We start from the raw sequence: 24,940 nt of genomic DNA on the forward strand, positions 1-24,940 counted from the left end.
TACACCCAGTAGCCTTTCACTCCTTTGTTTATGAAGAATCTATCTATCCCTGACTTTGAAATATTCAATTACTCTTCTTCCATCGCTTTTTGACGAGCAGATTTCCAAAACCTCACAACCCTAAGAGAAAATAAGCCTGGTCCACCATTCAATGAGTCTATGACTGATCTGTGACTTAAATCCATATACCTGCCCATGTCTCCAAATACCTCATCTGCTGACCCAGATCACTGAACCTCCTGCTTGCCATAGATCCATCCCTCTAACCATCCTGGTCACTGCCAACCTTCCCACTTTGTGGCACCATTGGTAAGACTGGGCAGGGCAGTAGGCATCCAGCCACCAGCTCTGTGTCATCCCCAAGGTGGAACATACTGATGAGGAAGCTTTCCTGTAGAAATACAAATAAATCTTGATGGGTACTGCAAATAAGTAGGTGCGTTAATGGATAATGTGCGTTAATGGAATGTTACCATTTATTGGGAGGGGTGATGAGTAGAGAAGTGGAGAGGTTATGCTGTAGCTGTGCAGAGCTTTAGTGAGGTCACATCATGAGTACAGAATACATTATTGATGTCCTTATCTCAGAAAGGACATTATTGCATTGGAGGCTGTTCAGAGAAAGTTTACTGACATGGAATGGACTGTCGTCAGTGAGACTAGATTTGATCAGATTCCCTACAGCATGGAAACAGAATGGTCTCCTCCTGTTCCTTTCATCCTATGAGTGGGAGGTAAGTAGTCAGGTAACATATTTGTTTACTGTATATTTCAACAGGTATGTATTGGAAGAGGTTTATTATATACCAATATAAGAATTTAACAACATAAAGCATCTCAATTTGCAGAATATGGCACTTAATGTATTTTTTAATAGGGTAAAAGTTCCTATCGAGCTGAGCCACAGCTTTTACTTTGGTTTTATGGGAAAATCTTTTTCACTCAAATTTGCAATTTTCAGGAAAGCAAATATAACTTTAAGTGAGGACATGCCTCTTCTATATACATGCGGGAGATCTCTTTGCAAACTTTTTGTATCCTCCTCACAGCTTACATTCTGAATTACCTTTGTCTCATCACCAAACAATCATGTATTGTCTCTGTTTCTTTGTATCATCTTTCGTATGCAATTAGCAGAAGCCCCAACAGAATTGCAGAATTCCAACTCTTCATCGTCTGCCAACTTGAAAAGGTCCCATTTATCCCTGCTGTCTGATGTCTGTGCATTGACCCAACCATGTTAATATTTCCCCTTCAACCTCCACAAGCCATTTTCCTGCATATTAATCTCTTGGTGCCTGAGTAAACGCCCTTCTGAAATCGAAATATACGACATATACTGGTCCCCCTTTATCTACCCTATAAGTTATATCCACAAAACTTCAATATAAAACTTCAAACCAATTGTCACTTACGTAAAACCATGTTCACTTAGTCTCACTATGCTGTGCTTTCCTAAGTGAGCTGTTAAGATTTTCTTAAGAACAGATTTCAGCACTTGTCCAATGACAGACATTAGGTTAGGAGCAAATTATTGCAGATGCTGGAATTTGAACTGAAAACAAAATGCTTGAGATCACAACGGGTCAGGCAGCATCTGGGGAGAGACGGCAAGGTCGTGTTTCGATTCTAGATTACTCTTCATCAGAGTTGACATGAAGTGTGGAGGGGGCAGTATTTATGCAATAGTGTGGGAAGGGGGCCGGAGTGCTGGGAGAGAAAGGATGTGGAAAGTTCAGATTAAGAGATCAAAATGTGAGAATGGCAGAACAATGGTGTGTCTAACTGCCAGACTGGAAAGGACAGTCAGTCCTGCTGGGGTTGGGGGGTGTAGAGAGGGAGACAGAGAATGGAACAAGTAAAGTTAAAAGAAAGGGAAGGAATGGGTTCATAAGTTGAAGGCGCTGAATTCAATATTGAACCCAGAAGGTTATAAATTGATATTAGGTTAATATCAATTAACTGCAAGGTTAACTGGCTTGCAGTTCTCTGTCTTGGCTTTCTTGAAGCATCGTGCTACATTTATGAACTTCCAACCTGCTGGGACTTTCCAGAGCAGTCATAGAATATAGAACATTACAGCGCAGTACAGGCCCTTTGGCCCTCGATGTTGTGCCGACCTGTCATACCAATCTGAAGCCCATCTAACCTACACTATTCCATGTACGTCCATATGCTTGTCCAATGACAACTTAAATGTACTTAAAGTTGGCGAATCTACTACCGTTGCAGGCAAAGCATTCCATACCCTTACTACTCTCAGAGTAAAGAAACTACCTCTGACATCTGTCCTATATCTATCACCCCTCAATTTAAAGCTATGCCCCCTCGTGCTCGCCGTCACCATTCTTGGAAAAAGGCTCTCCCTGTCCACCCTATCTAACCCTCTGATTATCTTGTATGTCTCTATTAAGTCACCTCTCAACCTTCTTCTCTCCAACGAAAATAGCCTCAAGTCCCTCAGCCTTTCCTCATAAGATCTTCCCTTCATGCCAGGCAACATCCTAGTAAATCTCCTCTGCACCCTTTCCAAAGCTTCCACATCCATCTTATAATGTGGCGACCAGAACTGTACACAATATTCCAAGTGTGGCCGCACTAGAGTTTTGTACAGCTACAGTGTACAGTCAGTGGAGAATAACAGCTGGTGGATCCACTGTCTTAGAAAGCTAGGACACAGGTTATCCACTTGCAAGATCCCTTCCAAACCTCACAGCATCCCGACTTGTTCCTTCTCAGGCATTGTGTCAAAATCAACATCTGTTGGTTCCCCTTCATCCAAAGGGCTGCAACAGTTCAGGAAGGCAGCTCATCACCACCTTCCCAAGGGCAATTAAGGACGGGCAATCATTACTGGCCTCAGCCATCAGTACACTCATTAAATACATCCTGGATTGGATTTAAGTCACTTGAGTTTCTTCGACACTTTTCCCTTTTCTATATCAATGATCCTAATTTCCTCACTGCTATCCAGGTTACCATCTACGTTTTGATATGCAACTTATGTCTTCTACTTTAAAGACATACACAAAATATTTGTTCAATATTTCTACTCCCTCATTAGCAATCATAACCATTCCTGTCTCTGCTTCGAAGAAACATAGAAACATAGGAAATAGGTGAAGAATAGGCCATTCAGCCCTTCGAGTTGGCTCTGCTATTCATTGTGATCATGGCTAAGTCACCCAATCCAACAGATGCTTCTGGTTTTCCACCCACTTTCTTTGAGCCTTTTAGCCCCAAATGATTTTTAAAACACCAATATTGACAATAAATTTCCTCATCCCTGAGGCAATACCATATCCAAACCAGGAACTAAAGACCCTGAGTGGAAGTTCCTCAAAAGGAGAGGGTTCAGAACAGATTTACCAGGAACGGAAGATTTGAGTCATAAAGGAAGGCTGGATTGGCTGGGACTTTTTTCACTGGAGTGTTGGAGGTTGAGAGGAGACCTTAAAGAAACTGATAAGTTAATGAGAGGTCTGGATAGAGTTAATAGTAATTGTCGTTTGACTAGAATGGGGGATTTCAAGACTACCAGGCACATTTTTAAGGTGAGAGGAGAGAGTTTTTTAAAAAGACCTGAGGAGCAAACATTTTTATACAGAGGGTGGTTCAGGTATGGACCAAACTTCCTGAGGAAGTGGTGAATATGGATACAATTACAACATTTAAAAGACATTTGGTCAAGCACACGAATAGGAAAGGTTTGGAGGGATATGGGCCAGGATCAGGCAGATGGGACTAGTTTAGTTTGGGATTATGTTCAGCATGGACTAGTTGGACCGAAGTGTCTGTTTTCATGCTATATGACTTAATGTGATTGCTGTGAATGATACAGAGTCCACCAGTGCTAACATACTGCGGCTGCAACACATCACCTTCCTTAGCATCTTTATGGTGCTTTACTAAATATTTCACATTTCAAAATATACTCAACTGTTATCTGATGCACAATGTTATTTAATGCAATATTTATACCTCCCAGCTACTGGTTTCATTTACTATCTCCAGTTAGAGGGTGAAATCTTAAAACTTAACAATAAATCACCTGCCTGCTCCCTTATTTGATGGCTTTGGATATTCACCAGCTACTGGAAGCTTAAAAAATGGGATAACAAATTCACAGTCACACTCAGTCCTGATTTGGAGATGCTGGTGTTGAACTGGGGTGTACAAAGTTAAAAAAAAATCACACTACACCAGGTTATAGTCCAACAGGTCTAATTGGAAGCACACTAGCTTTCGGAGCGGCGCTCCTTCATCAGGTGGACAACCTGGTGTTGTGTGATTTTTAACTTTGTACACTCAGTCCTCACTGTACCCACTCTACACCGTCACAAAACCTGCCTGCTTTTATAGAGTATTGGTGACTAACACCCAAGTTGTAAATGCTCACTCAGCTTTCTGCTGCATCAATAAACACCTCCTCAAGTAACCATTTTCAACTGACTGAAACGTCTGAAACTAGAAGACAGTTTCTGTTGAACTAGTTTTGCAGTTATTAGGTTTCTGATCAGAAATGTGACTGTCTAAGCTAATTTAGAACTCAAGAGAAAAAAACTTACCAGATTCCCAGGTCAGCACTCATTCCTTGTCTTTGTTCTCTCCACTCTGTGCTCCCATTCTCAAGTTATAGGAAACAAGGAATGCGGATTTAATTTGATGAAATGTGGTGACATTTGGAGGGACAGGAGGGTTTCAGTGGTAGACCATGTTAATTGGGTTGCTAATGTGAGGTACATGGACTGTACCTTTAACATTGTACAAAGTCCCAAAATGTTTGGAGCGTTACAATTGGAACGGAGAATCGGACACTGAACTACATACAGTGAGGATGGTGCACGTAACTGACAGCTTGGGCAGTCAGGTAGGTTTTGAAGGAGGGAAGTGGGATAGTGCAGGTGGAGAGGTTTAAAGAGGGAATTCCAGATCTTAAACTCTAGACAGTTGAAGGTACGGTCCCCAGCTGTGAGAGGGCAGAAATCAGTTGATGTACAAGAGGCCAGAATAAGAGGAGGACAAACACCTTGGAAGGTGGTGGAGTTGGTGGAGATGGTGGAGATGGGGGATTGGTGTGGGGAGGAATGGAGGAATTTGAAGATGTGGATGAGAAAGTTAAAATTAAGGTGTTGATCCTCTGGGACCCAGTGTGGGGTGGCGAGTACAGTGGAATGGGATTCACTGCAAGATTTTGATGATTGCAATCTTACAGGCAGAGCAGATTAGGAGCTACCAGAATGGCCAGCACTGGTACAGGCACCGATCTCTCAGTGCCCAACACAAACCAGGAGATTTCAAGACAATGGTTTACACGATCACCAGTGAGTGGGTTAAGGCAGTTTGATCCATGTGCATCACCACCCCTAACTCCACTCTCAAACCGAGGGAGGGTCCCAGGTCACTGGCTCAGGGGAGAGAGGCTACCACTTCCAAAAGTATGGAGAAGTCAGCATTGTCCCAGAGGACCACAAGGTCTGAACTCTCATCCTAGAGCGTCGAAGGGTGGTGGGTTTAACCAGAGAGTCATCCCAATTCAGGCAAGGAGAGAGACTTTTCAGTAAAACCTTTGACTAGGTTCCACATAGCAGACTTATCAAGAAGGCAACATGCACATGGGATATGGGGTAATTGGATAGAATGGATTCAAAATTAGCTCAGTTGTACGATACAGAGAATGATGACAGAAAGTTGCTTCAGTGACTGGAAGCCAGTGTTCAGTGCTATGCCACAGCAATCTGTGTTGGCTCCCCTGTTATTCGTTCATTATATAAATGACCTAGATGAGTATGTTGGTAGGCAGAGGTTGGGTTGTAAGTTAGTGGAAGGCACAAAGACTGGTTAGCTGGTTAACAATGAGGTTGTGTCTTGGCCTACAAGAATGTGTAAACAGGATAGTCATCCAGGCAAGAACTCAACCCTGAAAGGTGTGAGGTGATACACTTTGGAAGGAGTTATTTGACAAGAAAGTATTCAATGAAAGGCATGACACTAGGAAGTTCTGCGGAACAAAGGGACCTTGGCATGTTTGTACACAGATCTCTGAATGCAAAAAGGCATGCTTGTAGGATGGTGAAAAAGGCATTTGGGACACTTGCCTTTATCAAACCATGATGTGGAGGTGCCAGTCCATGGGGGTGGACAAAGTTAAAAATCACACAACACCTGGTTATAGTCCAACAGGTTTATTTGGAAGCACTAGCTTTCAGAGCGCTGCTCCTTCATCAGGTAATGCTTCCAAATAAACCTGTTGGCCTATAACCTGGTGTTGCGTGACTCTAACTTTATCAATTGTGACACAGATTACAAAAGCAGGGAAGTCACGTCAGAGCTGTATAGAACTTTGGTGAGACCACATGGTGTGCAGTTCCAGTCACCACATTCCAGGAAGGATGGAATACCACAGGAGGGGGTGCATAGGGCATTCACCAGGATGCTGCCTGGGGACGGTCCTGAGGAAAGGTTGCATAGGATTGGGCTGTTTTCCTTGGAGCAGAGAAGACCGAGGAGTGATCCGATTGAGATGTACAAGATTGTGAGGGGCATGGACAAAGTGGATAAGGAGCAGCTGTCCATTTTAGTTAAAAGGTGAGTTACGAGGGGACATGGGCTCAAGGTGAGGGGCAGGAGGTTTATGGGGGATGTGGGGAAAAGCTTCTTGCCCAGAGGGTGGTGACAGTTTGGAATACTCTGCCTGGGAGAGTGGTGAAGGCGAAGGTGCCTCATAACTTTTAGAAAGCACCTGGATGAGCACTAGTCACATCAGAACATTCAAGGCTATGGATTAAGGGCTGGGAAATGGAATTAGGTTGAGGGTAAGGTATAGGTCTCATCAGCTTTGTATGATTCTATGAGATTGAGAAGACTGGACCTTCAGAGGACACTGTAGCTGGTGTGCAGAAATGACAGTGGTGGAGCCAGAGGGTGGGAGTAGTTTCTGGAAGTGGTAGTGTGTGGGTTCAGTGAGACAGCAGCAACCTGGGCTAGAATGGAGCACTGAATGGCCACACAGCATCCCGACTGTAGTTCCATTGGAGTTTTGTTTCTTTCAGTGTTCTTTCCTGCTCGGGGGGGGCCTGAACAGCAGCACACGCCTGCTCCCCTGACACCCCCCACCACCCCCCCGCCCCCAAACCTGTCAGTAACACTTGGGTCTCTGAGCGGAGAGGTGTTTCAGTGTGGGCTAGATTTGAAAAGAAAAGGTTATACAAGTAAGCAGTTAGAGACAAAAAAAAACTGCCGATGCTGGAATCCAAGGTAGACAAGCAGGAGGCTGGAAGAGCACAGCAAGCCAGGCAGCATCAGGAGGTGCAGAAGTCAATGTTCCCGGTGTGACCAGGTTCCTGAAGAAGGCTTACACCCGAAACGTTGACCTCTCCACCTCCTGATGCTGCCTGGCTTGCTGTGTTCTTCCAGCCTCCTACCTGTCTTTAGGAGTAGACTGTGTCAATTTTTCCCTGCCCTCATCAGTCAGCTGTCTCTGAGGGACTCCTGCTCTGGGCTTCCCACTTGGAGCTCCCCAGTTGTTGCAGCCCTCTATAGTCAAGACCCTCGTGGCCTTTGCTAAGCGGTTTATTCACGGTGTGAGTTTGCAGCCTCAGCAAGTGGAACAGTCTACATCAGCGACAGGGGAGGACCACTTGACTGTTGGTCTTGCACAACCTCAACACCAACAGCTCCAATACTCAAAGCCATTAACAACCAGCTCGACAGTGACAGCAGCAAGGGCACAGAGCTGGATTTACAATCGGATTAAAACCTGTAACAAAGAGTCACTTACTGTAAACTGAATCTGACACCCGCCCATGATGTAATCCAGGAACGAGTGCATCTTGTGGATCTGCAGGTCAGGAAGAACGGCGATTATTTTCAGCAGCAGAATCAGAGCCTTCACTCAGATGCTGTCAATGATAACCACTACCATGTTAAAATACTTGAAGGTGTGTGGGAAACCAAAGGCTCCTCAGACTGCACCTTCCAAACCCGTGACCACCACCAAGTCTTATTGGAGCAGAAACCTAGAATACCCTGCCACAAGGTGTTATCATGCAGCACTTCTAGGACTCAGATTGAGTAAAGGTAACGAGGATCATGCGGGTAAGGTGCGAAATAGAATTGAGTCAGAAATCAGATGTGATCTAGATGGATGGCAGAACAGGTTGGAGGGGCTGAATGGCCTCCCTATGAGGGAACATTAAGCAGGGTGGGTCAATACCCATTGGACTTTGAAGGAATGAGATCCTGTTAAAATACGAAAGATCCAGAGGGGCCTTTGACACCAGGAAGGTGTTTCCTCTTCTGAGGGCGCCTGGAACGAAGCAAAACAATCTGAAAATAAGAGGTCTCCCATTTCAGACAGAGCTGAGGGAAAATGTTTCCTCTCTGAGGGTCCCGCGTTTGTGGAATTCTCTCGCTCAGAGAGCAGTGAAAGATGAGTAATTGAATATTTACGGCCAAGAGGGAGAAGCAAGAGAGCCAAGGGTCAGGGGGAGATTGGGATGTGGAGTTGAGGCCACATTCAGATCAACCACAATCTTAACAAATGGCGGAGGGGACTGAGGGGGCAGAATGGTTGATCCCTAATTGCCTTGTGTTGCTGTGTGGGAGTTCACAGCAGCTAACGCTAATTGAAAAATGGCGTTTGTCCATTCGCTATGTCTGAAAGCCAGTGACAGAGAGATCAGCACAGTTCCTTTAGCCTTGTGGAGAAATTGCACATCTCGATTGTGAATCCCTGTCCCCCCCTCTGAGGTTTACTTTGTTGGCAGGAGCTAGGTGGGGTTTAGTCAAAGCAGGCGCCAAGACCCAAGCTCTACAATATCCCAATACACAAGGAGCAAACTGCCAACAACAGAGCTACCTCATGGACAGGGAGGGAACTCGGGGGTTGGGCAGATGACAGGGGCAGGAGTAAGGAATAGAAGGAGACCCATTGTTAGACAGAATATTGAAAAAGCACATCTCAATATTCAAGGGTCATAAGAAATAGGAGAAAGAGTAGACTATTCAGTCCTTCAATACTGCTTCTCCTTCAGCTTCAACTTCACTTACATTATATAACCCTCGATTCGCTTAGTGTCTAAAATTCTCATTGTTGAGTACAACAGCTGAGCACCCACAGGTAAGGAATTCCAAACATTCACAACCCTGTGCATGAAGAGATTTCTGCTCCACTCAGACCCAAACACCAACTCCCCGCAGTGTGACTGTGAGCTCTACAGATCAAGTCTCTCCAACCATTTGTGGGGGCAGTGAGAGACAGCCTGACACAATCCGCTGAGCTGGGTCCTCTATCATCAGGGTTTATAACGCTTTAGGTTTTCATATCTCCAGGCAGTCAGAAGCGAAAGTAGGGGAGGCTCACTTTGCAGTGGTTGAGAATGACGATGCCAGAGTTCTTATAGTTTTTCTTCTTGACTTTGTATTTGTGGTTGATGCATTCCCACTGAACCTGCAAGGAGATAAAGCAAAGACGGGGACAACAGAGCTTATTGGGTCTTTCAGCAGTATGGAGCTAACAGAGTTAGTGCATTTCTATGGAATGATGAACGTTGAACTGGAGAAAGTGCTCTCCTTACCTGTCTGCCATCCATCGCCCCACGCATTTCTACAAAGGTCGATGTAAATTCTCCAATAAAGTCGTGTTTGCCATTGGAGTCCCAATCCCAGACTATCAACTGAAAGGCAAGAATACAACAACTCAGCATCCACAGTATGTTCACGTACATTCGGGGACAGCCAATGCCTCAACGCAATATACAGCTCATTTGCTTGCAGCTCATCTGCACACATCAGAAAATGAAGCTGAAAATTAATTTCACACTGACAAGACACCAAGTTGTACAGACAAACCTACAAATTAGGAGCAAGAACAGGCCATCATCCTTTTTAAGCCTGCACTACCATTTAATACGACTGTTCTGATCATGGGCTGATCTCCGCCCACCCTCAATCGAGTCTTTTGTTGGTCACAAATCTATCTATCTCCACCTTAGAAATAGTCCATGGCCCAGCCTCCCCCATTCTCTGGGGAAGAGAGCTCCAAAACCTCATGACCCACTCTGAGAAGCAAATTTCTCCTCATCTCCTGCTTAAATTTGAAGCCCTTTAAACAAAGTCTCTGAGTCCCAGCCTCTCCCACAAGGGAAACAACTTTTCAGAATCCAGCCTGTCAGGATCTTTTTGTTTCAAGAAGATCACCTCATTCTTCTAAACTCTAAGGGGACAGAGTTTCGGGTCCTGTATCTAAGGAAGGTTGTGCTGGTGTTGGTGTCCAGAGGAGGGTTACAGAATAATCTTGGGGATGAAGGACTTGTTATATGAGGAGCATTGAGGACTCTGGGTCTGTACTGGATAGAATGTAGAAGGATAAGGAAGGGATATCCTGTTTGAGACTTACAGGATATTGAGAGGGCCGGTTGGAGTGGATGTGGAGATATTTTCACGAGCAGGTGAGACTACGATCCAAGGGCACAGCCTCAGAGTGAAGAGAGGACCCTTCCGAACTGAGATGAGGAAGAACTTCTTCAGCCATTGGGTGGTGACTCTGTGGAACTCATTTTCACAGAGGGCTGTGGAAGCCAAATCATTGAGTGACTTTAAGAAGTTCTCGACAGAAGATTCTTGATTATAGAGTCATGGAGATGTACAGCACAGAAACAGGCCCTTCGGTACAACTCAATCATGCCAACCAGATATCCTAACCCAATCTCGTCCCATTTACAAGCACTTGACCCATATCCCATTAAACCCTTTCTGTTCACATACCCATCCAGATACCTTTAACATGTGGCTAAGTGGAACTGGCAGTAGAAGTGCACATCAAAATATTTCTTGGATGTAATGAGGGTTTCTGTCTCCCCTACTCTTATAGGCAATGGGTTCCAGACTCCCACCCCTCTCTGTGTGAGGAACAAATTCCCTCACCTCCTCTAAACTCCCTGTTCCTTACCTTAAATATAATTATTCCTTTAAAGGTGTGTAGCTCACGTTAAAAAAAAATTGTCAAACATTAATGGAGTACTGGGCACAGCTAAAGACAACAGAATGGCAAATTGATTCCATTGATTCATTGGAAAGTTCCATAACAGCACCCTTTTGTGGTCATTTGAATATATGTATATACCAGAATAAACCCATTTTAGATTAGATGAGATTCCCTACAGTGTGGAAACAGGCCCTTTGGCCCAACAAGTCCACACCGACCCTCCGAAGAGCAACCCACCCAGACCCACTTCCCTTCTGACTAATGCACCTAACACTATGGGCAATTTAGCATGGTCAATTCACCTGGCCTGCACATCTTTAGACTGTGGGAGGAAACCCACACAGACACGGGGAGAATGTGCAATCTCCACACACACAGTTGCCCGAGGCTGGAATCAAACCTGGGACTCTGGTGCTGTGAGGCAGCAGTGCCAACCACTGAGCCACTGTGCTGCCCTATAATACAGTGTTGACTTTCTATGGCACAGTTTTAGTCTTTCCTGCACAGGTATAACATCAAGGTGGAATTGTGGATGCCCTCAACAAAACCCATTTGGATTGGATAAGCTGAAAACAATTCTGCAGAGAAATTGCAAGGTTCTTAGTTTGCTGAGTAATTAGTCATAGAATCACAGAGATGTGCAGCACAGAAACAGACCCTTCAGTCCAACTTACCCATGCTGACCAGATATCCTAACCTAATCTAGTCCCATTCACCAGCATTTGACCCATATTCCGTCTGAACCCTTCCTACTCATATACCCATCCAGGTGCCTTTTAAATGTTATAGTTGTACCAGCCTCCACCACTTCTTCTGGCAGCTCATTCCATACACGTACCACCCTCTGTGTGAAAAGGTTTTAAAAATTCAGTCTTCATAGAAAGGCAGTTTATAGATGTGACTGAAACTAACACAGAGAATGCGAGAGAAACTCAGCAGGTCTGGCAGCATCTCTGGAGAGAAAGATAGACTTAATGTTTTGAGTCCAGTATGACTGCGTCTGAACAGAAAGTGGTTGCAAAGTTATAATGATAGAGGCAGGGGTTCAGGGGGTGTTATGGGGGCGAAATGATGATGTAAATAGATGTAAACTTAGGTGGGAAAGAGAGAGAATTGGTTCTTTTTACTAAGTGCCAAATAATTGAGCTACAAACATGACATGGCTGTGGGGAAGGTGGGGGACAGAATGGTTCAGAAATGGGGAACAGACAAAATGTGATCAGTTTCTGAAGTTGTTGATTTCAGTATTGAGTCCTAGAGGCTGTAAAGTGTCAAAGTGGGAGATGTAGCATTGTTCCCTGAGCTTACATTGTGCTTTGTTGGAACATTGGAGAAGGCCCAGGTCAGAAATGTCATCAAGAGAGCAGGCTTTATGTGAGTGCACTGTTCTTCCAAGGTGACCCAGGAGCAGGTATTAGTGGAAGACAGTCCCGAGTGAGAGGTTTCCAATACACACATGGAGTGCCTCAAGAGGTCTCTCACTGTTGACAATATCCTGGATGTTCCTGATAATCCAACTGTTAGTGGGAGTGTGATGCGGGAAAAGTTGTTTGTTTTGGACAGGAGAACAAAAGAACAGAACATTATCGAAATGGAGGAAAACTGCAGAAAGTTGCAACACAAAAGGACTTGGGGGAGGGGGGTTTGTGCAGGAAACACAGAAAGCCAGCACCCAGGTGTGGCAGGTAATCAGCAAGGCTAATGGAACGCTGGTCCTTATTTCAACGGGGTTGGAGTATAAGAGTAGGGAAGTCTTACTGTAACTGTACAAGGTGCTGGGGAGACCACACCTGGCTTACCATGAGCAGCTTTAATCCATTTATTTGAGAAAAAGACATTATTTCATTGGAGCCAGCTCAGAGAAGGTTCACTAGGCAGATGCTTGGACGGAAGGACTGTCTTATGAGCAAGGGCTAAACAGGTTGGGATTCTACTCACTGGAGTTTAGAAGAATGAGAGGCGATCTTGTTGAAACATAGAGGGGGCTTGACAGAGTAATTGGTGACAAATATAATTGAGCTCCTGCCATAGTGTTAGCACCAAAGGCAAACAGTCATTTAAGATTCTGTGGATGACAGGAGTAAAGCACAGGAAGGGGAGTTTCGATAATCATGAAGAACACACTTACAGCCAGTAGATATGAGTATAGAACATAGAACAGTACAGCACAGTACAGGCCCCTTGGCTCTCGATGCTGTGCTGATCTTTTACCCTACTCTAAGATCAAGCTAATATCTGGTGATTTGACCAGATATAATCATGTGTACAAATTTGAACACAATTCATAATGTGTACTAATGTAAAGTAGATTAAAGGAGCAAATTTCTGCAGATGCTGGAATCCGTATTGAAAACAACGCATTGGGTTGGGATATCTGGTCGGCATGGACAGGTTGGACTGAAGGGTCTGTTTCCATGTTGTACATCTCTATGAATCTATGAATTTATGAATGCCGGAGATCACAACAGGCCAGGTAATACTGCTGAATACAGAGAAGAATATTGGAAACCTGTTATCTGTAAAAATGATCTAAAAGCATGGCTTTACAGTAAATCAGGGAGTTGTGTGCCATCTCTGAAGGGTACACCTCACATGCTTACAGAACTAAACACTTAGACAAAGGAACCTGATTTGGCCTTTGGAGAATCAATGAGTTAAATAATGTCCCTTTCAACAGGGATTATGAAGTAACTGTAAATTGTCTACGAGAATGTCATCCAGTCAATAATTTGCAGAACACTGGGGAACTATTGTCAGCAGGACAGATGTTTTTTCAGAACTAGATCTAACAAGTGCCTATCTCCACGTTGAATTAGATGATGATTCAAAGTCATTTTTGAATTAAGACCCAGATGGGTCAGTTTCATTTCCACTGCCTGCCATTTGGCTGTTTCTCTAGACCCTGGACCTTTGAAGGGCCGATGAATCAAATGTTGGATGGAATTCACGGAGGAGAAGGTTACTTGAGTGGCAGCCTTATTCATCTCCAAATAGGCAGCTGCGTGGTGACAGCCTGAAGGTACCCTTTCAACACGTGGAAAAGCACAGCGACAAATGCAAAACATTTCAAAATTCTATCGAGTATCTGGGTATCACAGGGTAAACAAGAGAGAGAAAGTGAGGACTGCAGATGCCGGAAAAGCACAGCAGGTCAGAGAGCATTTGAGGAGCAGGCGAGTCGATGTTTTGGGCACAAGCCCTTCACCAGGAATGGTGATGCCAGGATAGCACTGCAGTAAAGACAAAGATGATTATCCCTCATTGATAAATATATAAATATAACGCTTGACACACATTGTTCACTGCATTACCTGCATTGTGGCAGTATACACACATTTTCATTGGCTTTGTGTACACTGGGAAGTCCTGAAGTTGTGAAAGTTGCTGTATAAGTGTAATTTCTATGCCAGAGGTTTGCTTACTTTAGCAGCTGGCAGCAATCGGTGAAGGAGAGAGAAATAATCTTCTACTTGACCAGCCGACCCCACAACCTGACTGCCCCATCCTGACCCTTGTTTATTCCCTCATATTTTTTATGGGAAATGTCCACCTTTAGGGCAGGACATCAGCAGGGACCAGAAGCTGCTCACTGCCCCAGTCTCATCCTGCTAACTGATGGTTAGCACTGCTGCCTCACAGTGCTAGGGTCTCAGGTTCGATTCCCGCCGCGGGCAACTGTCTGTGCGGAGTTTGCACATTCTCCCCGTGTCTGTGCGGGTTTCCTCCGGGTGCTCCGGTTTCCTCCCACAATCCAAAGATGTGCAGATCAGGGTGAATTGACCACGCTAAATTGCCCATAGTGTTCAGGGATGTGTAGGTTAGGTGCATTAGTTGGGTAAATGTGTGTGCCTGTGCCTGTGTGTGTATGCCTGTGTGTGTCAGTGCCTGTGTGTCTGTGCCTGTGTGTGTATGCCTGTGTGTGTCAGTGCCTGTGTGTCTGTGCCTGTGTGTGTATGCCTGTGTGTGTCAGTGCCTGTGTGCCTGTGTCTGTGTGTGTATGCCTGCGTGTGTCTATGCCTGTGCCTGTGTGTGTCTGTGCCTGTGTGTGCCCGTGCCCATGTGTGTACGCCTGTGTGTATATGCCTTTGTGTATGTCTGCGTGAGTCTGTGCATGTGTATGACTGTGCCTGTGCCTGTGTGTGTGTCTGTGCCTGTGTGTGTATGCCTCTGTGTGTCCGTGCCTGTGTGTGGCTGTGTGTCTGTGCCTCTGTGTGTCCATGCCTGTGTGTGCCTGTGTGTGTATGCCTGTGTGTGACTGTGTGTGTATGCCTGTGTGTGACTGTGCCTGTCTGTGTATGCCTGCATATGCCTGTGCCTGTGTGTGCCTGTGTATATATGCCTATGTGTGTATATGCCTGTGTGTATATGCCTATGTGTGTCTGTGCCCGTGTGCCTGTGCTTGTGTGTGTCTGTGTCTGCACCTGTGTGTATATGCCTGTGTGTCATTGTGCCTGTGTGTATATGCCTGTGTGACTGTGCATGCCTGTGCCTGTGTTTATATGCCTGTCGTATATGCCTGTGTGTGCCTGCACCTGTGTGTATATGCCTGTGTGTGTCTGTGTCTGTGTATGCCTGTGCCTGTGTGTGTCTGTGCCTGCATGTGTATGCCTGTGTGTGTATGCCTGTGACCGTGAGTGTCTGTGCCTGTGTGTGCATGCCTACGTGTGTCTGTGCCTGTGTGTGCCTGTGCCTGTGTGTGTGTGCCTGTGTGTGTCTGTGCCTGTGTGTGCCTGTGCCTGTTTGTGCCTATGCCTGTGTGTGCATGCCTGTGTATGCCTGTGCCTGTATGTGTATGCCTGTGTGTATATGCCTTTGTGTGTATTCCTGCGTGTGTCTGTGCCTGTGCATGCCTGTGTCTGTGTGTATAAGCCTGTGTCTGTATATGCTTGCCGATATGCCTGTGTGTACATGTGCCTATGTGTAAATGCCTGTGTGTGCCTGTACCTGTGTGTGTGCTTGTGTATGCCTATGCCTGTGTATGCTTGTGTGTGTCTGTGCCTGTGTGTATATGCCTGTGTGTGCCTGTGCCTGTGTTTGTATGCCTGTGTGTATATGCCTGTGTATGTATGCCTGTGTGGTGCCTGTGCCTGTGTGCATATGCCTGCATGTGTCTGTGCCTGTGTATGCCAGTGTCTGTGCCTGTGTGTGCCTGTGCCTGTGTGTGTATGCCTGCATGTGTCTGTGCCTGTGTGTGCCTGTGCCTGTGCGTCTGAGCCTGTGTGTGTATGCCTGTGTGTGCCTGTGCCTGTGTGTGCCTGTGCCTGTGTGTGTATGCCTGCATGTGTCTGTGCCTGTGTGTGCCTGTGCCTGTGTGTCTGAGCCTGTGTGTGTATGCCTGTGTGTGCCTGTGCCTGTGTGTGTATATGCCTGTGTGTCAGTCTCCGTGTGTGCCTGTGTGTGCCTGTGCCTGTGTGTGCATGCCTATGTGTGTATGCCTGTGTGTGCCTGCGTGTGTTTGTGCCTGTGTGTATATACCTGTGTGTGCCTGTGCCTGTGTGTGTATGCCTGTGTGTATATGCCTGTGTGTGTATGCCTGTGTGCGTATGCCTGCGTGTGTCTGTGCCTGTGTATTCCAGTGTCTCTGCCTGTGTGTATGCCTGTGTGTATCTGTGCCTGTGTATGCCTGCATGTGTCTGCGCCTGTGCCTGTGTGTGCCTGTGTGCGTATGCCTGCGTGTGCCTGTGCCTGTGTGTGTATGCCTGCATGTGTCAGTGCCTGTGTGTGTCTGTGCCTGTGTGTCTACATCTGTGTGTGCCTGTGCCTGTGTGTGTACATGCCTGTGTGTATCTGTCCCCGTGTGTGCCTGTGTGTGCATGCCTGTGTGTGCCTGTGTGTGTATGACTGTGTGCATATGCCTTTGTGTGTATGCTTGCATGTGTCTGTGCCTATGTATGCCTGTGTCTGTGTGTATATGCCTGTCTATGTCTGTGCCTGTGTGTGTATGCTTGTATGTGTCTGTGCCTGTGTGCCTGTGCCAGTGTGTGTATTCCTGTGTGTGCCTGTGCCTGTGTGTCTATACGCCTGTGTGTATGCCTGCGTGTGTCTGTGCCTGTGTATGTCAGTGCCTGTGTGTGTCTACGCCTGTGTGTATGCCTGTGTGTGTCTGCACCTGTGTGCATATGCCTGTGTGTGCCTATGCCTGTGTGTGTATTCCTGTGTGTGCCTGTGCCTATGTGTATGCTTGTGTGTGTCTGCGCCTGTGTGTATATGCCTGTGTGTGCCTGTGCCTGTGTGTATGCCTGTGTATGCCAGTGCCTTTGTGTGTCTACACCTGTGTGTGTATGCCTGTGTGTGTCTGCGCCTGTGTGCATATGTCTGTGTGTGCCTGTGTGTGTATTCCTGTGTGTGCCTGTGCCTGTGTATGCTTGTGTGTGTCTGCGCCTGTGTGTGCCTGTGCCTGTGTGTGTATATGCCTGTGTGTATGCCTGCGTATGTCTGTGCCTGTGTATGCCAGTGCCTGTGTGTGTCTATGCCTGTGTGTCTGCACCTGTGTGTGTATGCCTGCATGTGTCTGTGCCTGTGTAAGCCTGTGCCTGTGTGAGTCTGCGCCTGTGTGTATGCCTGCATGTCCCTGTGCCTGTGTGTGTATGCCCGTGCCTGTGTGTGCCTGTGTGTGTATGCCTGTGTGTATGTCTGCATGTGTCTGTGCCTGTGTGTGCCTGTGCCTGTGTGTCTCTGTGCCTGTGTGTGTCTGTGCCTGTGAGTGTATGCCTGTGTGTGCCTGTGCCTGTGCCTGCGTGTCTCTGTGCCTGTGTGCGTATGCCTGTGTGTGCATGCTTGTGCGTGTGTGTATGCCTGTGTGTGTATGCCTGCGTGTGCCTGTGCCTGTGCCTGTGTATGCCTGTGTCTGTGTGTATATGCCTATGCGTGTATATACCTGTCTATATGCCTGTGCGTGCCTGTGTGTATATGCCTATGTGTGTCTGTGCCTGTGTGTGCATGCTTGTGTGTGCCTGCACCTGTGTGTATATGCCTGTGTGCCTGTGCCTGTGTGTGCCTGTGCCTGTGTGTATGCTTGTGTGTGTCTGTGCCTGTGTGTGCCTGTGCCTCTGTGTGTATGTCTGTGTGTGTCTGCGCCTATGTGTGTATGTCTGTGTGTGTATGTGTGTGTGCATACCTGCATGTTTCTGTGCCTGTGTCTGTGTGTATATGCCTGTGTGTATGCCTGCGTGTGTCTGTGCCTGTGTGCCTGTGTGTGTATATACCTGTGTATGTCTGTCTCCGTGTGTGTGCCTGTGCCTGTGTGTGTGTATGCCTGTGTATGTATGCCTGCATGTGTCTGTGTCTGTGTGTGCCTGTGCCTCTGTGTGTATGTCTGAGTGTGTCTGCACCTGTGTGTGTATGCCTGTGTGTGTCTGCGCCTGTGTGTATGCTTGTGTGTGTCTGCGCCTGTGTGTATGCTTGTGTGTGTCTGCGCCTGTGTGTGTGTCTGCGCCTGTGTGTGTGTCTGCGCCTGTGTGTATGCTTGTGTGTGTCTGCGCCTGTGTGTGTGTCTGCATGCCTATGCTACTGAGGAAAATGTATTCGGTGATGACATCGTTGGAATCGTTCCGTTTGTTATGTTGGGATTGTGGTTGGATTTGTGAGGAAAAGACAAGTTTAGTGATTGTTGGCAGCAGCAGCGTGAATCTATTGATGTGGTGTGACCTAACATTTGGATGCCGCATGCATTGGGTGTTGATAAGTGACAGGAAAATCTTTAATGTAGTGTGAGGTTATAATGTCATAACCTACGATGAAACGTTGCTTAGTAACTAACTTGGAAGATGAAAGGTAGGGTTTTTATGCAAAAACAGATCCATTGTACAATAAAATGTTATTTCAGAATCTTTTGTTTTAAGCTTTACAGAACAAACAGAACCCTACTAACCTTTACACACTCTGAGAAATGATTAGGAACAAGTATTCTGTCAACAAGACTGTTATCCCTGGGATATTTATATTACCACTCTTCATTTACACAGAGGTGCGGTGTCACTGTTTGATGAGATAATCACTGTCTGTTCGTAAACAGCAGATGTTGCTGAATTTAAGGCTTGTTTTCAAATCCCTGCATGGCTTTCCTCTCCTCTATCCCCACACCCCTCTGCAATCCCTGTGATTTTTCAGCTTCAACCACTTCAACATCCTGGATTTTACTCTCCGTTGCTGTGTTGGGGGTGACTGAGCACTGGTAATTCCCTCGCTAAATCATTCTGCCTCTCTCTCTCCTCCTTTAAACACTTCTTAAACCTACCCATTTGATGAAGCTTTTGGTTACCTTCCTTCATAATGACTTGGCCTCACATTTTGTTCCATCATGTTGTTGTGATGCTGCTTGGGTCATTTTATTATGCCAAAACAGGCTTTATAAATTGTGTTTTTTTTCTTAGAGTTGCACTGTACTGACCTTAAAAACATTTGTTAGAAATGGATCATGAGGACAAAGTTGGTAAATGTGTCATAAACTGATCACTCACATATTGTACATAAATTCATTACTTTTCCTTTCCTTTCAGCTCTGTGGGTGTCCTAATTCAGACAAGCTAGGAGCAGACCATGCAGTTCCTTAACCTGCTCTGCTGTTCTATAGATCATGACTGATCCAATTTCAACCTTTAATCCAGATTCTCACTTTCCCCGATAACCTCTCATGCATGTGTGTATATGTCTGTGTGTACATGCCTGTGTGTGTACATGCCTGTGTGTGTGTACATGCCTGCGTGTGTATATGCCTGTGTGAGTATGCCTGTGTGTGTATATGCCTGTGTGCGTATATATGCCTGTATGTGTATATGCCTGCAGGAGTATGCCTGTATGTGTATATCCCTGTGTGTGTATATATGCCTGTGTGTGTATGCCTATGTGTGTGCATGCCTATGTGTGCATGTATGCCTGTGTGTGTACATATGCCTGTGTGTGTATGCCTGTGTGTGTACATGCCTGTGTGCATATATACCTGTGTATATGCCTGTGTGTGTATACATCTCTATGTGTGAATGCCTATGTGTGTTTATATGCCTGTGTGTGTACATGCCTGTATATATATATATATATATATATAAAATGCCTGTGTATATATGGTTGTGTGTGGAGATATGGCTGTGTGTGTATACACCTGTGTGTATATATGCCTGTTTGTATATATGCCTGTGTGTGTATGCCTGTGTGTGTGTGTATATGCATGTGTGTGATTATGCCTGTGTGTTTTTGTCTCTGTGTGTGTATGTGCCTGTGTATGTATTCTCAATTTCCCCGCTATCCTCTCAGCCCTTTACTTAAGAATCGACCCACATCTGCCTTAAAAACATACAAGGATTTCCCTTCCATCGTCTTTTCAGGTGAAGAGTTACAACAACACACAATCCTCTGAGATACAAAAGCAGAAGTTGCTGGAAAAGCTCAGCGGGTCTGGTAGCATCTGTGGAGAGAAATCAGAGTTAGCGTTTGGGGTCCAGGGACTCTTTCCTCAGAATTGATGGAAGCTCAGAAAAAGTTTGTTTAAATACAGAAGAGAGGGGAGGGGGTAAGGAATAAACAATAGGTGGGATTGGAGCCCAAAGAGAGAGAACAGTTGGACAGACAAAGGATTCAATAAATGATCAGACTTGGGTGGGGGGGGGGGTGAGTAATTATTAATGGGCATTGTTAGCAGCTAACAATTGGTTGCATATGTCTCCACCTATCGGTTACTCTTTACCCCCTCCCCACCTATCTTCTGCATATAAACAAATATTTTCCTCGCTACCATCAGTTCTAAGGAAGGGTCACCAGGCCTGAAACGCTAACTCTGATTTCTCTCCACAGATGCTGCCAGACCTGCTGAGCTTTTCCAGCAACTTCTGCTTGTGTTTCTGATTTCCTGCATCTGTAGTTCTTTAACCCTCCGACAGAATTGCTTTTGCCTAATCTCTGTTGGAAAAATGATGCTCCCTGCTTGACTCCTCATTCTAGATTCTCCGTTAAGAGGATACATCCTCTCCACATTCAGTGCGTTATGTGTTATTTTATATGGATTTTATATGTTTCAATCAGGCCACAGGGGCTGCTGCAATAAGCTCATCGCCATCGTCTCCCGGGGCAATTAGGGGTGGGCAATAACTGCTGGCCCCACCTATAAACACTATCTGATGAATAGTTTGAAATTATGAAACATGTTCCAACTATTTCCTTCTCTATTCTCTGTATCATTGATGCTAACCTCAAATTTCAGCTTCTCTTAGAAGAGAGAACAGTTCCCTCAAACTCCAGAACACATCAGTAAGGAAACGATTCTCGTTGGTCCCCATGGCAAGAGAAAGGGAGAACCAATCAGCCTCTGGAAACACGCTGTCAAGCATCGCATCACTTTCTCTCATCATCACTGTGGGTCATAGATTTAATGACCTGGGTTGTGACCTGGGTTAAAATCAATAGAGACTGGAAAAGCCATGGCTCTTGGCAGAATCCATGTTTTATGGATCATTGTTTTCTCACAAAATGGGGTGGCACGGTGGCTCAGTGGTTAGCACTGTTGCCTCACAGCACCAGGGACCTGGGTTTGATCCCTGCCTCGGGTGACTGTCTGTGTGGAGTTTGCAATATTCTCCCCGTGTCTGCGTGGGTTTCCTCCGGGTGCACCGGTTTCCTCCCACAATCCAAAGATGTACAGGTTAGGTGGATTGGCCGTGCTAAATTGCCCGTAGTGTTAGGTGTATTAGGTAGGGGTAAAACGTAGGGGAATGGGTCTGGGTGAGTTCTCTTCAGAGGGTCGGTGTGGACTTGCTGGGCCGAAGGGCCCCTTTCCATACTGTAAGGAATCAAATCTCTTAGTGGATCCTTGATGTGATCTTCCATCGCCAATGAAGCAAATTATTTCTGTAGTTAACACTAGCCCTTTACACTCCAGTGCTTCCCTCCCAAGCATCTAATTGTATTTCAAATATGATTTTTTAAAAAATTCATTTACAGCATGTGGGTGTCTCTGGCTAGGTCAGCTTTTATTGCTTATCCCATCAGCTAAAGGTCACCCACATTCCCAAGAGTGTGGAGTCACATTCAGGTCAGGCCAGATAAGGACAGCAGTTTCCTTCACTAAAGGATACTTTCTCAAAATTCAACAACAATTTAATCATTAGACTCTTTCTTGCTGATTTGATGTAGAGGTGCCAGTGTTGGACTGCGATGGACAAAGTTAAAACTCACACAACACCAGGTTATAGTCCAATAGGTTTATTGGAAGCAGTAGTTTTCCGAGCACTGCTCCTTCCACCTGGTGACGGAAGACAACCACCTGATGACGGAGCGGTGCTCCGAAAGCTACTGCTTCCAAATAAACCTGTTGGACTACAGTGTGGTTTTGTGTAATTTTTAACTTGTTGCAGATCTATTATTGAATTCAAATTCCACTATCTGTCATGGCGGGATTTGAACCCAGGCCCCTAGAATATTACATGAGTGTAAGCGTCTAGCGATAGCAACAGTAGGCCATCACCTCCTCTTACATTATGTTATTCATATCAGCCTACAAAGTGAGGGTTCTGGAGGGACCTGACTGTCTGCAACATCTTGCCATTTTAGCCACAGCACAGCAGGAGATGTCACGGAGTGTCAGAAGAAGGGTGTCACAGATAAGTGATGCTAATCTGGTAAACATTGATCTGGTAAAGCGAAGCCTGTTAACCCATTGTTAACGCCCCAGCTGGTGTTATCACTGACCAAATCTGATCCCTGACTGGAATCTGGCTTGATAGAGCATATTTGTTTATTTTCGGTCTTAATGAGGTGGTCCTCCACTGAAACACACCATGTCACAGATTTAAGCTCACCAATAAAAGAGACATTTATTGCTCTAAAGAAATGAAGATGAAATAGAATGAACCAAATTACAAAATAACACAAGTTTAAAGGTTTAGAAACACATGGTAATGTGCAATCCCATTAATCCAAAAATGCACCTCTTCCCAATGCTCACATCAGAGAACTGTGAACCTTTATTCTTGCATCCGTTGTGTTAGATTAAACTATGGTTTCAATTGCCCAGGTGGAGAATCTGATAGCCTCTTCCTTGATCTCTCATCTTGAGCTCAAACCTTTTTTTTTTAGCTTCAATTAACCCATTTAAGGTTTTAACTAAACACATCTGGTCTGGAACTTCAAAATTAAGTTACCGTAGCATCTTCTTTCTTAACAACCCTAAACTACCTCTCTTTCTCAGGAGCAACTGTTTTACAAATGCAATCGAAGGTAGGACTTATATAAAGTACCTCAAAATGAAACTTAAAACTTTTCCTTTTCCATGCTCCAAGTGTTTCCCCAAAGCAACCCATAAAAATCCAGAATGTTCTATCTATAACTCTAAAACATTATATCATTTACTTTGTTTGCCCACAGACTTTGTAAATTAATATTGCATTTCTCTTGACAAAGTCTCACTATGAAACTGTGTTTTAAAAGAAATCACCATGGCTACAGAAATACTTAAAAAGTTAATCATTAAAGCACTTCAGACACACAGAAACGCCATATGCAAAATTTAATAAATTCAAAATAAATGTTATTAATATATAATCACACCATACACCAAAATGCAGCTACTTTGCTCTTCCACACCCCAGCCCTACCTCCCTTATGTACATGGCTTAACCTTTTAGTATTAGTATGCTCTTAATCACAAAAAGAATATTTACATACACACACTCACATATATGAGCAAGACAGTGTCGTGGTAATGAGACTGGTGGAGTAGCCCAAAAGCCGAGGTTAATGCTTTATGAAAGTTGGTTCGAATCCAACTACAGCAGTGGATGGAATCTGAATTCAAATGATCAATCTGGAATCTTGAGCTTATCTCAGTAATGGTGACTGGGAGCATGGTGGACCTCACTGGCTCACTAATGTTCTTTAGGGAAGCAAATCTGCTGTCCTTACCCAGGCTGTCTAACACAGCAGCAGAGGCTGGTGTGCCCGATGGAGGTCAGCCACAGCAGGTGGTGCACAAGGGTGAGTCTTAGCCTAATGCAGCTGAAAGCCAGCTCAGGGTGGGGGGAGAGTGAGCGCAGTGCAGGGGGAGAGCGTGCCCAGTGCAGGGGGAGAGTATGCCCAGTGCAGGGGGAGAGTATGCCCAGTGCAGGGGGAGAGTGTGCCCCATGCAGGGGGAGAGTATGCCCATTGCATGGGGAGAGTGTGCCCAGTGCAGGGGGAGAGTGTGTCCAGTGCAGGGAGAGAGTGTGTCCAGTGCAGGGGGAGAGTGTGCTCAGTGCATGGAGAGTGTGCTCAGTGCATGGAGAGTGTGCTCAGTGCAGGGGGAGTGTATGCCCAGTGCAGGGGGAGAGTGTGCTCAGTGCAGGGGGAGAGTATGCTCAGTGCAGGGGGAGTGTATGCCCAGTGCAGGGGGAGAGTGTGCTCAGTGCAGGGGGAGAGTATGCTCAGTGCAGGGGGAGTGTATGCCCAGTGCAGGGGGAGAGTGTGCCCCATGCAGGGGGAGAGTGTGCTCAGTGCAGGGGGAGAGTGTGCTCAGTGCAGGGGGAGAGTGTGCTCAGTGCAGGGGGAGAGTGTGCTCAGTGCAGGGGGAGTGTGCTCAGTGCAGGGGAGTGTGTGACCAGTGTGGGGGGAGAGTGTGTCCAGTGCAGGGGGAGTGTGTGCCTCATGCAGGGGGAGAGTGTGCCCAGTGCAGGGGGAGAGTGTGCTCAGTGCAGGGGGAGAGTGTGCTCAGTGCAGGGGGAGAGTGTGCTCAGTGCAGGGGGAGTGTATGCCCAGTGCAGGGGGAGAGTGTGCTCAGTGCAGGGGGAGTGTATGCTCAGTGCAGGGGGAGTGTATGCCCAGTGCAGGGGGAGAGTGTGCCCCATGCAGGGGGAGTGTGTGCCTCATGCAGGGGGAGAGTGTGCTCAGTGCAGGGGGAGAGTGTGCTCAGTGCAGGGGGAGAGTGTGCCCAGTGCAGGGGGAGAGTATGCCCAGTGCAGGGGGAGAGTGTGCCCCGTGCAGGGGGAGTGTGTG

At 46.0% G+C, this 24,940-nt stretch overlaps 1 protein-coding gene across 2 annotated transcripts in view; it reads right to left on the reverse strand.

The window, feature by feature from the left end:
- The window catches only part of cpne4b (copine IVb), a 374,751-nt gene that overhangs the window by 47,833 nt on the left and 301,978 nt on the right, over window positions 1-24,940 (reverse strand). For both annotated transcript variants that reach the window (XM_072560364.1, XM_072560365.1), the window contains exons 8-10: window positions 9,579-9,677; window positions 9,365-9,451; window positions 7,781-7,840 (exon numbers count right to left, since the gene is read on the reverse strand). In XM_072560364.1, the coding sequence (XP_072416465.1) occupies window positions 7,781-7,840; window positions 9,365-9,451; window positions 9,579-9,677 (246 nt within the window). The remainder of the gene's footprint in view (window positions 1-7,780; window positions 7,841-9,364; window positions 9,452-9,578; window positions 9,678-24,940) is intronic.

The sequence above is a fragment of the Chiloscyllium punctatum genome, chromosome 41 (assembly GCF_047496795.1).
Source record: "Chiloscyllium punctatum isolate Juve2018m chromosome 41, sChiPun1.3, whole genome shotgun sequence".
In the NCBI taxonomy this organism is placed as follows: domain Eukaryota; kingdom Metazoa; phylum Chordata; class Chondrichthyes; order Orectolobiformes; family Hemiscylliidae; genus Chiloscyllium; species Chiloscyllium punctatum.